The 17,242-nt window shown below is 34.6% G+C and overlaps 1 protein-coding gene across 4 annotated transcripts in view; it reads left to right on the top strand.

The window, feature by feature from the left end:
• Positions 1-17,242, top strand: part of Ncc69 (sodium chloride cotransporter 69) — a 309,232-nt gene that overhangs the window by 242,475 nt on the left and 49,515 nt on the right. For 2 of the 4 annotated variants that reach the window (XM_075308673.1, XM_075308674.1), the window contains exons 14-16: positions 3,226-3,336; positions 3,599-3,818; positions 9,035-9,079. In XM_075308673.1, the coding sequence (XP_075164788.1) occupies positions 3,226-3,336; positions 3,599-3,818; positions 9,035-9,079 (376 nt within the window). The remainder of the gene's footprint in view (positions 1-3,225; positions 3,337-3,598; positions 3,819-9,034; positions 9,080-17,242) is intronic. The other 2 variants (XM_075308675.1, XM_075308676.1) reach the window with 2 other exon arrangements.

Genomic DNA, 17,242 nt, shown 5'->3' with positions numbered 1-17,242 from the left:
CAAAACTCAAGAGTACACTCCGGCAATCGCGATTTGATAACACTAAGCTTTACACTGGTTGAAGTGCAAGCGCTGATTTTGGTGTATGACCGACGTTATGAGCCAGAGAAATCCATCTTCTCCTACTAACTAACCAAACGTATCCCACTACACTTAAGATCTTGAATATCATGAAAATGTCACTTTATTATAACAAAGGGCTGCACCTACGTTTATATTCTAAACATAAGAGTGAATATCAAAAAGCATAATCCATTGTCCTCAACCGGCCGGCCTTTCATGACCAGAGATGGTGCATATGAATAGAAAAATACGTTTTGAAAAACGTGTATAAATTCAGCAGGATTTCACATGGTAATCATCTCTTGAGGATTTTCTGTAACAAGGATGGCTTGGAAAAAATGGACCAAATTATATATAGATCCAAAACATATTTTTTCGTATGCTGAGATAGATCAGTTGTTGTCCAGGTTTATCTTTAACAGGTTGGCTGATAAGTCCCCGGTCTAACAAAGAAAAACATATTTTTTTGTCAAAATTCGTTTTTATTATTCAACAGCGATACAAGAGCGATACAACGATTATAACGACCTTCCAATTTTTTGATACCATTTTGGTAGTACTCCTTCGGTTTTGCCTCAAAATAGGCCTCAGTTTCGGCGATTGCCTCTTCATTGCAGCCAAATTTTTTCCCTGCGAGCATCCTTTTGAGGTCTGAGAACAAGAAAAAGTCGCTGGGGCCAGATCTGGAGAATACGGTGGGTGGGGAAGCAATACGAAGCTCTATTTATGAATTTTTGCCATTGTTCTCAATGACTTGTGGCACGGTGCGTTGTCTTGGTGGAACAACACTTTTTTTCTTCTTCATATGGGGCCGTTTTGCCGCGATTTCGACCTTCAAACGCTCCAATAACGCCATATAATAGTCACTGTTGATGGTTTTTCCCTTCTCAAAATAATCGATAAAAATTATTCCATGCGCATCCCAAAAAACAGAGGTCATTACTTTGCTAGCGGACTTTTGAGTCTTTCCACGCTTCGGATACGGTACACCGGTCGCTGTCCACTCAGCCGACTATCGATTGGACTCAGGAGTGTAGTGATGGAGCCATGTTTCATCCTTTGTCACATATCGACGGAAAAACTCGGGTGTATTACGAGTTAACAGCTGCAAACATCGCTCGGAATCATCAACACGTTGTTGTTTTTGGTCAAATGTGAGCTTGCGCGGCACCCATTTTGCACAGAGCTTCCGCATATCCAAATATTGATGAATGATATAACCAACACGTTCCTTTGATATCTTTAAGGCCTCTGCTATCTCGATCAACTTCATTTTACGGTCAAAATAATTTTGTGGATTTTTTTGATGTTTTCGTCGGTAACGACCTCTTTCGGGCGTCCACTGCGTTCACCGTCTTCCGTGCTCATTTCACTACGCTTGAATTTTGCATACCAATCAATTATTGTTGATTTCCCTGGGGCAGAGTCCGGAAACTCATTATCAAGCCAAGTTTTTGCTTCCACCGTATTTTTCCCTTCAGAAAACAATATTTTATCAAAACACGAAATTCCTTTTTTTTAATTTTTTTCACAATAACAAAAGTTGCTTCACAAAAGCCGCTCTATCTCACAAACTAATTGACTTACAGACGTCAAATTTTGACACGAATCATTTGAAGGTTGGTACTATATAAAAATAATATGTATTTAATACTAGCGACGCCATCTATGTGTCAGACCGGGGACTTATCAGCCAACCTGTTAATTAGCCCAGAAACCTTAAAAAACAATTTCTGCTTTATCAAGCTCAATTGTACAGTATTAATGGTCGATTCTAAAGTATGCCGATGGCTTCCACTTTTTTACAGTGTTGCCAGGGAAATTTTTGGGTTTCCCCTACAAAGTTAAATAAAAATCCCTATTTTCCCCTACAATTTCCTCTACACTATTTTTCGTTAAATTTAAATATAAATTACAAGAAAAGACGTTTTAATATCACAATAATATGGAAAATCATTGTAAATTACGTACAATGAATCTCAAAATTTATAAAGCTCTCCGAGGAATTACAAATTTTCGATACTGTGTCTCGGATTTGAAATTCACCAAGCTTGGTTACTCTTTTTTTTTCAAAAAAAAATTTAAGGAATTTCGATGTTTCGCTGCCAAAACTTTTTTATTTTTTCATGTTTTGATTTACCAAAGGTCATCGGTTTGCCATAAAAAATGCATTTACACATGTCTTTACCGTTTTACATTTTAGCGAGCAATGCTTTGAAAAAGTCCTTACGATATTCAGATCCAATATTGTTTAATATACTTTCTGAAAATTTCTTCAGATCAGATGAAGAATTTACATGAATCCGAAGACGTCTTTCAAGCAAATTGATAAATTCAGCCCAAAGAAACTTGCAACTTAGCAACATTTTAGACCATCCTTTACTGGAAAGTATTTTTATTTTATTTTTATTTTGTTGTTTTTATTTTTCAGTTGATATTTGTAATAACGACACATTATAAACGATCAGAAATTAACAGCTTCGAAATTAAACACTGGCGACTACCATAAATCTCTAGCACAAATCGGCGGTGCACATGACTATTCCTTTCCCAGAGCCGTCTAAACGTGACAATTATAAAAAATTGTCTTAAGCGACAAAGTCCCTACATTTTGGAGTATTTTGAAAAGTCTGCCCCTACGTCCCTACAAGCACAAAATATTAGATAAAAAACCTACATGTAGGGAATTTCCCCTTCTTTTGGCAACACTGTACGCTAAGTGCCTTTATGGTACCCGTTGGGCGTATAAAATATTAGCCATAGGGGTAAAATTTTGTGGGTTTTTAAAGGCCGTATTAAACACCACACTCGAAATACTAAATATAGATCTGCATACATTAATTTCCTTTGCACTTATTTTATATTTTTATTTTTTCTTAGAGATAAATTAAAGCTGAATCTAATAAAGGTCATATTATTGTTTTTACTAATAAACCCAGATATAGTATTAGGTTTACGATGTTTACGACGCCTAATAAAATACGTCGGAAATATATGTCGAATATTTTGTAGTTTCGACAAACCATCTCTGTTGATGACTTATCAATAGAAAGAATTTGGGAAAAACGCAACATCATGAAAAGCCAACTAGGATTAGGATTTTCTTCATCTTAGTTTTCTCTCTTGTCATTTGATTAATGTTTTTTCTTCTGTTCCACATAGGCTTCCGGTATTGGAAAACTGAAACCCAATATTTTATTAATGGGCTACAAAACAGACTGGCAGACCTGTGAGCACAAGGATTTGAACCAATACTTTAGCACAGTGCACAAGGTAAGTGGGCCAACATCTATCCACTTGGGAACAGCAATGACTTTGTTAAAAGTTAAACACAACATAAAAACGAAAATACAAGTGTGGATTTCCAAAACACTTTGCCAACAGGATGCAGATATCACATTTAACCCTCTGGTGATGATATTTTTGGAATTTCTCTTCTTTTTATTATTCCAAGTCATCGCCACTGCAAATGGCTGACTCATTTTTTGGCATTGAGTTTCAAATTGAATTGATTAAAATTTATCTCACTTTCAAGGCATTGGACATGTACTTATCCGTGGCTATACTACGTGTTCCAAATGGTTTGGATTGCTCACAAATATTGGGCGATGAAAGCAGTGCCCAGCGGAATATGTTGGATGTGCCACGTACGTTGCAGCCCAACGAAAGCTCTGCCGACCTCAATTCAGTTGAACGTACCGCACAGAATGGCTTGAGCGGCAGCATGGATTCGTTGAGTCGCAATGTATCCCAAGGTAAGCAAAACCAAACCTCCTACTCTACGCACCATTCGGGAGGGGCAACTGGAATTCATATCAATGTGCAAACTTTATTGAATTTAAGTTTCCCCCAAGGCATCATACACTAAGGAAGCTGATAATGTTGGTAATTTTGTATCACCTAAATAAAGGTGGCACAGATATGAATTGAATTATTTATCAAAAGTTTTGAAGAAGGCGGTATTTCTTTTTGTTACAAATCCTGTTGTAAGAGAAAAAAATTAAATTAGAAAAAGAAAGAAAGAAAGTAATCACTTGTTTGCGATTATTTATGATTATATTTATAACATTAAAAAAATGCTCTTTATCCGTAAGAAAACCTCATTCAGTTTAGCAGAATAATTTTGAGAAAGGTTAAACAAGAAGGAATGGCATTGATTTATGCTGATTGTTAGTTTCCCATCCAAAACTAACATTTTGATCATATTCCTCCTCTATGTGCTGACAGGAACGAAATGTTGCGTCTATATATGCGGTCCATCATTATATGTTAAATTAAGACATTCGACGATCAAGCGGTGTAGAGTAAGACAAAGAATTCCCAAAGGCTAAGTGATATCTCGACCATCCTTGAATCTTTTCCTATCATCAATTCCACATTGCCCTGATAGCATTAATGATGCAATTGCGATAGGTTAAATTTCCCAGCAAAAAAAACGTCAGCAGTAAGAGTTTAGTTGCGCTTTTTGGTATACCTAAAAGTAGGCAGTGCATCCACACTGCATGAATCGGTGACAATAACGTAAATGAGTAATCAAACTAGTTTATGATCGTTCGTTTACGTTATTGCACCCAATTCATGCAGTATAGATACATGAAAGGTAGTGCTGTTTTTCTTCACGCCAACTATATGCTATACTCAAGATTATATATCACTTCTGAGCAGTATTTCTATTAGAACAAGTAAGGAAAGTCTAAAGTCGGGCGGGGCCGACTATATTATACCCTGCACCACTTTGTAGATCTAAATTTTCGATACCATATCACATCCGTGAAATGTGTTGGGGGCTATATATAAAGGTTTTTTCCCAAATACATACATTTAAATATCACTCGATCTGGACAAAATCTATAGACTCAAAATTTAAGTCGGCTAATGCACTAGGGTGGAACACAATGTTAGTAAAAAAAATATGGGAAACATTTAAATCTGAAGCAATTTTAAGGAAACTTCGCAAAAGTTTATTTATGATTTATCGCTCGATATATATGTATTAGAAGTTTAGGAAAATTAGAGGCATTTTTACAACTTTTCGACTAAGCAGTGGGGATTTTACAAGGAAAATGTTGGTATTTTGACCATTTTTGTCGAAATCATAAAAACATATATATGGGAGCTATATCTAAATCTGAACCGATTTCAACCAAATTTCGCACGCATAGCTACAATGCTAATTCCACTCCCTGTGCAAAATTTCAATTAAATCGGAGTAAAAGATTGGCCACTGTGGTCATATGAGTGTAAATCGGGCGAACGATATATATGGGAGCTATATCTAAATCTGAACCGATTTCAACCAAATTTCGCACGCATAGCTACAATGCTAATTCTACTCCCTGTGCAAAATTTCAACTATATCGGAGTTAAAAATTGGCCACTGTGGTCATATGTGTGTAAATCGGGCGAACGATATATATGGGAGCTATATATAAATCTGAACCGATTTCAGCCAAATTTAGCACGCATAGCTACAATGCTAATTCCACTCCCTGTGCAAAATTTCAATTAAATCGGAGTAAAAGATTGGCCACTGTGGTCATATGAGTGTAAATCGGGCGAACGATATATATGGGAGCTATATATAAATCTGAACCGATTTCAATAAAATTTGGCACACTTGACTTTAGTACTAATTGTTCTTCTTATGCAAAATTTTAAGCAAATTAGGGTAAAACTCTGGCTTCTGGGGCCATATAAGTCCATATCGGGTGGAATATATGTATGGGAGCTTTATCTAAATCTGGGCCGATTTCTTCCAAAATCAATAGGGTTCTATTCTGAGCCAAAAGACATACTTGTGACAAATTTGAAGTCAATTGGACTAAAACTGCGACCTAGACTTTGATTACAAAAATGTGTTCTCGGACAGACGGACATGGCTATATCAACTCAGGAGCCCACCCTGAGCATTTTTGTCAAAAACACCATGTGTCTTTCTCGTCTCCTTCTGGGTGTTGCAAACATATGTACTAACTTATAATACCCTGTTCCACAGTGTGGCGCAGGGTATAATGGGCAGTTATATGTTATCAGCATTATGTAAAAGCTGCTCTAAATCGGGACATCGCCCACAAAAATCAGGGCTGATTCGGTTGTTTTGTAAGCAGTTGGTACTGCCTCTCTCCCTTACAATCCTGCTTAAATAATGCTCCATTTTTTTCTGGGTTCTATCTTGTTTTTTTTTTCACTTCCATATTGGCAGAACGGTCAAGTGTATTTCTTTAGCATCTAAAATTCTGACTTGGCATAAATATGAAAACTGTGAATTAGATCTCCAGATTAACCCTTTCGACTCTAATGTTGCCTGTGGGCAACTTTTTGTGTTTTGAGACTCACTGTAAGCGTTGTTTTTGTTCATAAAACTGTAACGGTATCGAAAGCTGCCAGTGTTTTCTTCAAGTTGAATGAAAAATCAGCTAATTTGGTTGTCGATTAGCAAAAAATTTTTCATTAATACGCACGTACCTCAAGAAAAAAATATTTGCGAATTTAAAAAGAGGTTTTTATACATGTGAGTTTTTTCAAAAATTACAACTAAAATGTTGAAAGTTTTTATTAAATATATTGTAGTACATGCCAAATAAAATATTTCTGGAAGTCAAATCTTAGAATTGCAAAAAAACAACAGATGGGAAATTTTTAAAATTGAAAAGTTGCCTGTTGGCAATTGTGGTAGTAAAATTACATATTTTTGAACATAAGACCTGGAGAAAAAAGGTTTGAAAAACAATGATTTTGAAAAAATTTTGAACTTCAATTGGGATGTCCCAGTGACGAGAAATGCGGCGATGATGTGGAAAACATATCTGCAGTGCAGTGGGGAATTTGGAAGGAATCGTAAAAAGGGAGGAAGCCGCTTCTTGGCAACATACTAGTGGATTAGCACGAATATTGACGCTTTATAATACTTTGGTGTTTTACACCGCCAGTTAAATTGACATGGGTTAAAAACAAAAAAAAAAAACAAAACATTTTCGTGAGTCACGCGTGATTCACGCGAAGCCGTGAATGAAATTTAAACGAAATCTCGTGAATGAAATTTAAACGAAACCTTGTGAATGTGCGTGAACGGGATTAAAGAAAAAAGTGTGGCGCGTGAGCGTGAGTAAAAATCAAATTGTGTTCGTGATTGTGAGTGAGTAAACTTTCTCCGAAATCACGCTCCCGATAATAATTTACTTTCACGATCCAACCCACGCTCACGATACAACTCACGCTCAAGATAAAATTCACGTTAACAATAAAATTCATATTCACGATAAAATTCGCACTCACGGTAAAACAGACACAAAAAGTCACAATCACGAACAAATTCACGTTCACGATTAAATTCAAGCTCACCGATTTTAATCACCTTTACATATTTAATCACGCTTAAGATTTCAATAGCGTGAGTCACGAGAAATTTCGTTAATTACCAGAATTTTATTGAGCCACGAAAATTGTCGTGTTCCGAAAATATTCGTGACTTAAGAGATTTGTCGTGAATTACGAAAATTGTCGTGAATCGTGCGAAAGCGTGAGACATAAACATTGTTCATGTGTGAGCGTGTGCGAGTATGACTTTTCATTTCGTGACCGTGAATTCCTACCTATATGGCATGCGTGAGTACAAATATTTCTTCGTGAATGTGTTTGAGCGTGATTGAAATTCCACTCACGCGCGCATCTTAATATATATTTACTGTAAAATAACAAACAACTTAACAAAAATCCACTAAAACGTAATACGTCTATCATTACAAAACAAAATAGTTTGTAGTCACAAGTGCCCAAAGTTGCCCACAGGCAACATTCTCTACCGCCTAAACGAATGGGCGTGGCGACCCGAAATTTTGGCTAGACGCTTCTTAAATGACTTCAACATGATTAAAAGTAAAAAAAAAAAAATAGCGATACCTATAAAAATTCGGGGTCGAAAGGGTTAATAGCAATATTTTGAAGCACACATTGAAAAACCTAATTTTTGACTGAGAATGTAGTGGAATATGTAAAAATTAAATGGAATATGTAAAAATTGAGCAATTTAGAGCATTTTATCAGTGGAACTTATCCTAATCCAAACCCCAAATCTAGAAATTAAAAGTTTTCTATAGAATTTTAGAGATTTCTATTGTGATTTCAACAGACAGATATTCACATCATTACGATTGACTGCATTTTGGGTTTCAGGTTTTTTTTGCTCCCTAAAATTGTTCAAAGACATACCATGTTGTATGACCAAAGAAAACCAAACATAAATTTTTATAACCCAATTTGTTCCAGTGTTCCAACTTTGTGAATGTAGATGTGTTATGATATTGGCCATGTTAAGTTTTATGATATACCAACAGAAATTCTTGTAATCCTCTGAACTGTAAAAAAATACTCTTTTTATACATTTGAAAAAAAAAATTAATCGGAGCCTTTGAGAATAAATACATATGTACGCACATGCTTATACTATAGAGATTTAACATAAAATACAGGAAAGCCGATTAAATTGTTCACTTTCGTTTGTTTGGTGATAGTGCATTTTGTTCTTGTATTTTAATCCTAAGGATGGATTAAGGACTGTATTCATACTCAATTTTGTTTTTGGTGTATCGAAATGCTTTTGATAAATAATTCGTTTTCTCTGTGCTACCTTGCATGTTCAACTTGAAGAATTCTTACTTTAAAAAAAGATTAAAAAGAATACTTACGTATACATTTAATATTTCTATATGATTCTGCATGATTTATATTTAATGAAAATTATTTAATCCTCAATTACCACAATCAATACAACCACCTACTACAACACCACCACCACCACCACCACCTGTAAATATGTGAATGATGCAAAAACTGTGTAATTTGTATTTTCCATCGAATGTGGCACCAAATTAATTTAAATAAATTAATAATAATAATAATAATAAATATCGTAACACACTTGCCATGTGCCATGGCATGCTGCACTTGCAACCTATTCCATGAATGACACAAGTAGATGCTGCTGCAAGAAACAACACCAAGAATGGTATTAAAAAGGGTAAGTTCTTATTTTAATCTAAGTTAAAAAAAAAAGATTATTTATAATTTTTGTAACGGAAGCAAACTAAGGCTTATATGGCTACAGAGGACTTTTTAGGGTAATGAAAAAATACGAATTAGCAATTTACCAAAATAGAGCATTCCAATTTTATTCAGTTATACTATTGCAATTAATTAATTTAATTTTACCAACATATTTTATTATTTTTCCTAACGAAATTTTAGACATAAAAAAGATAATTTTTTTCTTTGAATTTTTTTCGTATAGGTAAAATAAATCTAGTTGGAAACAATTTTTGTTATGGCTGGTATACATTCGATTATTTTACAGAAAAAATATCACAAATATATTTTCTTCTATTAAAATTTTAATTATTTTTTTAATTAAACTAAAAATCAACTACAAAAATTATGGATATTATGGATTTATGGATACCATTCCCGAAATTGATTGAAAGACATTTCAATTAAATATTAATTTGACACTCAAAAAATTCAAAAGTCAATTTGGAGACGTATACGGATAAGGAAACTATTGAACCTTATACCGGGGAACTGCGAGGCGGGTGAGCAAGGCTAGGAACTACCTTACATATTCCAGGGGAACTAGAATAGGTTGGTATGTCTCTGGCTACCTGCAAGCTCACTGCGTGAGAAGGCTATTATGATGGTGAATGTCCGATGGGAGAATCGCAAGGGTTGCAACGACACTAAGCAAATATGAACCGCACATTAGCTATGTTAGTGTTTTCAAGGAGTCAGATATCACTCCTGATATTTACTATAACGGGTCGCTGCCTGCGAGGATTTGGGGATTTTCCATGGGGAAAAATATTTTAGTTGGGGCTTTTTTGGGTATATAATTTCAAAATTTTGGGGATCTCTCTCAAAAAAATCTGGCAACCGTGCTGGTGAGGCTGTCGTATACTAATTTTCATAAGAGCTTATCCAATACTGGTTTTTGGAATGAGTACTAATCGTGTCGTAAAGTGTGACAACCTCATGTGAAAGGGACCGGTCCATTCCACACTTTTTGCCTAGAACTCAGACTAGTCCATTTACAGCACTGACTAATCCTGTACCGTCCCTGGAGTTTATCCATTTCCCATAGGGAAGGATAGGAACATATTTAAACATGACTTTATTTTAACTACTTGTCATAAACCTTATCTATCCCAAAAACACATATCGATACAGATAACACATGTTTAGAAATCTAAACAAAGATGACTTCGACTTTTCCACTATTATTGGCAAAAAGTCGTTTATCGACTTTTGTATCCCTAATGCAAGCAGAAGCGCTTCAGGAGACCCTTACATCAATTTATTTTAGTACGATTTTATTTAGCCGAAAATAACAAGATGTAAATGCGTGGTAAAATAAATACACAAATGATTCATAAAAATCAATTTGTGATAAACATATTTTTGGAAATTTCACTTATCTCAGTTATCCTTCATTCGTCTTTTTTTGACAATTGAGACAGAATATAAAATGTTACCATAATAACTATTGAAAGTAATTTACTCGCATGTTCACTTATCCTATATTTGAAAGTAAATAAGATATTTTTCTGTCACTCGCATTGCCAAGGAAATGGATATCTGAGAAATTAACTTTTGCAATACTTTAAAATGTCACTGTCACACTTTTACCTTTTAGGAAATCAAATGAGAAAATTGTTATGATTTTTCTTAGAATTATGGTCATGAAGGAGTAGTTAAAAATATGTGCTGAAGTTTGTATAATACCTCATTCACATTACACTTCCAAAATCCACTTTAACCAGATTTCAACTGTCATTTGCCTTATAAAAAAGAAATTTCCAATCACTTACTTTTAGTAGATTTCTAGCCTAATGGGCTATAAATCTACTATAAAATGCTGTCGCTTACTAGTTTCTTAGGGAAAGGTTTCTTAATACTAAATTGCTTCCTCACCAGGACTATTTTGTAAATCTTGATTGATTTGTTGTTTGTAACCACCCACCAATGTTCACCGAAAGGATGAACATGTAATAAATATAAAACGAAAATTCTGTTTGTGACACTATTTTATAATTAATCAGTCAAAAGGTTCTGCCAACAACTAAAAAAAAAAAAATCAGATGTTTGTGATGAGCGTATGATACAAGGATAAACGTTTGTTTCGTAATAAGCTTAAGTTTAGGTTTTTAGCCGTGTTCGAAAAAATGAATAACTCAAAACTAAAGTAAAAATTAATTAAAATGTAAAAAATATCAGTGGATGTTTATAATCGCCTTCAAATTAAATGGAGTTCGAAGATGAAACAGTCTAAAGCAAATTTTCATTTAATTTCCATGAAATTTGTGAAGTTGAGTAGTACTCTCCACACAACAAACATGTGGTGGATTTGGTGCTCCATAATCGAGTATGCACTACATTATGTATGAAACAGCCGCTTTACTCAGTGCAGATAAATCAGAGAAAAACAGTTTATATATTTTTTTGGATGATGTTATTTTAGCTAATGGGGCCTAGCGCATTGATGTAAATAAAAACAATTTTTAATTACATGTTTCCCAACGTTTCGTCGATGTATGTCGACATTATCAAGGGATGTTTTATTGTCTATAAATTGAAAAACACATTATTACTGAATATTTTATAAGCATTTAAAACTTACAACGAAAAATGTATTTTTTACATTAAATTAATATTATTATTATTTTAAATAGACGTCCAACGACTTTTTCCAACACACAACATATCCAGCTATCACGTTTTGTTTTTTAATGCAACTCTGTAACTTGCACTTATATTGTCAGTGTCTTCTTTTCTGTTCACGGTTTTTTATACCCTCCACCATAGGATGGGTGGAACGAAAAAAGCTATCGACTTGAAACTTGGCACAAGTAGTTGTCATTGATGTAGGTCGGATGGTATTGCAAATGGGCCATATCGGTCCACTTTTACATATAGCCCCCATATAAACGGACCCCCAAATTTGGCTTGCGAGGCCTCTAAGAGAAGCAAATTTCATCCGATCCGGCTGAAATTTGGTACATGGTGTTAGTATATGGTCTCTAACACCCATGCAAAAATTGGTTCGCATCGGTCCATAATTATATATAGCCCCCATATAAACCGATCCCCCGATTTGGCTTGCGGAGCCTCTAAGAGAAGCAAATTTCATCCGATCCGGCTGAAATTTGGTACATGGTATTAGTATATGGTGGCTAACAAAAATTGGTCCATATCGGTCCATAATTATATATAGCCCCCATATAAACCGATCACCAGATTTGACCTCCGGAGCCTCTTGGAAGACCGAAATTCATCCGATTCAGTTGAAATTTGGTACGTGATGTTGATATATGGCCTCAAACATCCATGCAAAAATTGGTCGATATCGGTCCATAATTATATATAGGCCCCATATAAACCGATCCCCAGATTTGACCTCCGGAGCACCTTGGAAGAGCAAAATTCTTCCCATTCGGTTGAAATTTGGTACGTGATGTTAGTATATGGTATTCAACAATCATGCAGGAATTGGTTCCTATCAGTCCTGTCACTCCCATATAAACCGATCGCCAGATGTGACCTCCGGTGCCTTTTGGAGAAGCAAAATTCATCCGATCTCGTTGAAATTTGGTACGTGGTGGTAGTATATGATATTTAACAACCATGCCAAAAGTGGTCCATATCAGTCCATAATCATTTATAGCCCTTATATAAACCGATCCCGAGATTTGGTTGGAGCCTCTTGGAGGAGAATATTTCATCCGAGTGAGTTGAAATTTGTGGATGACACTCTTTCGTAGAAGTTTCTACGCAATCCATGGTGGAGGGTACATAAGATTCGGCCTGGCCGAACTTACGGCCGTATATACTTGTTCTATTTTCTCTTGTATTCTTAAGCTCTCTATAATCAATCTCTTTTTGTCTCACCTCTTTCCTTGTTCAATATTTTGACATTGTCAATGTCAGCAGTGTGGCTTGACTGCAGTATGTATTGTGATAGCGCAGTGCTTTGTTTTTTTCTTTTCTATGTCGTTCTTATGCTCTCCAATTCTCGTGTTTAAAGCTCTCTTCGTAGTCCCAATGTATATCATTTGACATATCGTACATTTTTATTTGTTGTTGTTATGTCTTTTTTTATCTGTGAGACCGGGGATAAGTCTTACACTGCAAAAAATGTTCTCTTTTTCTATTTGTTCAGTTTCTTGTTCACCGATTTGCTATTGATTTTTTTTAATTTTCTTTGTTCGTCCTTAATAATAGATTTGATTAAATGTTTCGGGAAACTATTGCATTTTAAAATATCTTTGATTATGTGTATGTTTTTTTGGGCGAAATTTTTCATCGCAAATGTTTAACACACGGCTGATCAAATCTCTTGCGGTTTTTATAATTTGTGATTTTGGTTGAGTTTATGTTTATGTTTTCTGCATTCTATCATTATGGCTCTCATTGGTCTTGTGACCAATTTTTGTAAGCTTCATATATTCGGTTTCTTTGGCTTTTTTGGTCTACTTTGTAACAATTAAAATGCAAGTGTTACTTCATTTTTTCATCCTGACGTTTCGTTGGTTTGTTTCTAACTTTCTCAAAGAATGTTTTTTATTTGAAGTCATATTTTCTTGAGAACGATGACTTAGGACGAGCCATCTTGGGTCATCGCTCGATTTTTCGTCAGCTATACCAAATATGTGTACATATTACGATAATAGGTACATATTACGATGTCACTTAAATTCATTAAATATTCCGAGAAATCCAAATTTCTTGCAGATAAAAGCCCATAAACCGCACTAAAATTCTGCTTATTTACACACCCATTGAACCAAAAATGAGCTTTGTCGCTGAACACAAGAAGCGCACGATGAACTTTCCTCATAATAAAATTCAACACTTTGCAAGCGTTGTTCGTTTGTAAGACCATTGCTGACCATGGTTAAATTATAGACCAAACTGCAGATGTTTTACAGTAAAACAAAACACAAAACCGTGCAACAGCTGTTTAAACCAGTGTTGCCAAAAGGTAATAGCTAGTAAATCAGCACTTAAAACTAAAATGAGTACTAAAGTTTGCTTGAGTGTGTTTTGAGAAATTGCAATTGGTACAAAGACTTTTGCTGCTCACTGTACGAATATGTAAGCCTGTCCACCTGATTCTAACCATTTCGAATGCAAAAGCGATTACTTAAGCATATTCCAATCTCATCCCAGTTATTTTTATTAATTTACTTGTAAATAGCATAGCTTCCGTCTCAATGCCAATCATAGGCATAGGGCTTGCCTACACACATTAATATTAATTGGACCTAATACTTGATCCCAATAATCCGTATTTAAATATTATAACTGCAAAAATTCCGAAATCAAGCCAATGAAAAGAGAATAAATACACATGTGAGAATTGTTATATTGTGAATACGTAAAGTTCGTTTTTGTGTTTTTGCTTTGTCGGCTCTAGGAAGCGGATATTAAGCTTTTTAAGTCGTTAGCACTTTTGCTTGCTTGGTTTTGTAAAAAAAAAATAATAAAGGGAGAGAGTGGGATACGAATCGTTCCCAGGATAGCAGCGTATAACACTTGTAATTCAATTCAATTCTTATTTGGTTCGTTACTGATGCATAAGAACATCACACATGGGGATATACGAGCAAGAACCAGAGTATGTTGTTGTCATGTTTCCGTAACGTTGTATTGATTTTATCTTTATTGCGTTTTTATTTTCAATCGGAGCAGATTATATTTGGGGGGGGGGGGGGGGGGGGTTAGACACGCCTCCTAGTGCCAAATTGAGAAAATGTTTATATCCTTTTTGTAACACCCACCCAAGTGTCAGAGAGGGAATTTATATAAATAAAGTGTTTGCTCGCTTTAACAGTGGAATGTGGCTAATTAGCGTTTGATTACAAAAATATATGGGATATTTCATGAAATTTGTAATTTTATTTATGGTAATGTAATGACCAGTTTTTCATGATCTGATTAATACTTACCTGGAGGATAGATCATCGATTAGCTATTTTATCGACACCATAAATTTCTTTAGTTAATCATATTCGATAGTTACAATCAATTTCTTATTTTCTACACTGTTAGAAAAATATGTTTTTCATATGTTCCGATATAAACAAAATGTGTTTCGGGCACAATTTTTAAACACAATATATTTAAGTGCAAGCATTTAATGTTCCTCAACTAACACTAAATATTTGGGACACATATGTTAATATGTTAGAATATATTATGTTTGGGGCATGAATGTTTCATAAAAATAATATGTGTGAATGTAAACATATATAAATTTACAAATTTCGAGTAGACATATATATGTTGTCATATTTTATTCAGAGAGCGACAGAGAGAGAGAGAGAGAGAGAGTATAGAGATGGAAACCGGGAGGTTGACGAAAGATATCAACATAACACAGCGAGAGAATCAAAAGGGAGCAATTTCTGTGAAACCTCTTGTATGTTGTTTCGGAAAACTGTTTTATGATAAGGCCAAAAATTTAATATGCGTAAGTCTAAATATTATTTAATTTGAATATTAGAATGAGTATTCGGAGTAAAGAGAATAGACATTCGGAACCAAGAGAATAGACTAAGAGGAGTTGACGGACACCTTCAAGTAGAAAAGCGGACATTAAGTTCGAGTTTTGCTGCTAAAACAATTGAAAAAGATTATTTTCTTTAAAATGAAAAAAAAGAAAAGTAAAAGGCAAAACATTTCAATTTTAGAGTGATAATGCCAACTTAATACCGGACTTAAAGGTAAAAATGAAATTATGTACAAATGTGTAAATTAAAAAAAAAATGGTGTTCGGTCGGAGCATTGATTGAACCCACGACCCTTTGCATTCAAGGAAGACATGCTAACCACTGCTCTACGTGGCCAACAAATGTATAATGTTATGTTTGCATGAGCTCGTGGGCGCTGCAAACTATGGTATATAAATGTAACTTATAACGATAATTGTCTACAGGTGACTATAACAGCTACGTAGCCCAGTGGATAGTGTGTCGGCTTACAAACTGTATGGTCCTCGGTTCGATTCTCCGTCCAGGCGAAAGGTAAAATTTAAAAAATTGAATAATTTCTTCAACATTATTTGTATTACACAAAAAGGTGCCAAAAACTAAAAAATTTCGTGGAAGTGAAAATTATGTGAGGGCATGAGCATAATCTTCTTTGGGGCAAATTCTTCCAAGCATATAATATTTTTGGGCTCAAAATGCTTCCAAACATATAATATGTTCACATAAAACAAACATATTAATGTTTCGGCAGTATCCAATAATATATGTGATTCCTGCAAAATATGTTTGGAACATATGTTAGAGAAGCGATTTTTTTTGAGGGTGTAGTTGTTGCAGGCCTAGTCCCTGGTGTGTACGGACCAGTCCCAGTTCTGGTCAAAACATACATGCCAAGCAAGAAAATGATCACCCAAACATGTTTCAAGAGCAAAATGCTATTTTTAGATGGAGAACATGGAACAAGTTTTTCCCAAAAAATGTTGTTTTCTCGCCAAAAATACTCCCAAACACATTCTGCTTCATGCATATATATTTTCGAGATCTGTCCAAACAAAATATTGTTTGTACTGATCAACCATATTATGTTCTACCTTAGGCATATACATTTTTAAAGGTGCCAATCCATTTTTTTTACTTGCAGCAAAATCTCTTAAACATACTTGTGTTGGATTACAATTAAAAAAAGGTTTATAATTTATTCGAATGTTATACTAGAAATATTTATTTATAAACAACATATAAATGCTATGCTAGTGAATGAACTTTATATGCTTGCACTTAAAAATAATGTGCTAAAAAAATTGAGTTCCAAATATATAGTTTTTACACCGAAACATCTTTTCGTAAGCGTAAATCAGATACAAAATTTGTGAAAAAATAACATGATTGCGACAAACATGTTACATGTTCCCCGTCTCTTGAAACATGTTTGAGGTGATCATATTTCTTCTCTATAGGCATGGAAGGGATCGGTCACTTTTATATGGATTTGTCATTGACGAGGTAAATTTTCACTATAGGATATGACTTGGACTCATTCCATAGGACACGACGTAGGACAACACAGTTGGACTACTATTCTTTAATATAAAGTTAAATGTTTTAATATCAACAGAGTAGAGAAATCAATAAATTCTATGACA

Source organism: Haematobia irritans, chromosome 4 (assembly GCF_050003625.1).
Source record: "Haematobia irritans isolate KBUSLIRL chromosome 4, ASM5000362v1, whole genome shotgun sequence".
In the NCBI taxonomy this organism is placed as follows: domain Eukaryota; kingdom Metazoa; phylum Arthropoda; class Insecta; order Diptera; family Muscidae; genus Haematobia; species Haematobia irritans.
The sequence above is the reverse complement of the archived record's forward strand: the minus strand, read 5'-3'. Positions and strand labels throughout refer to the sequence as shown.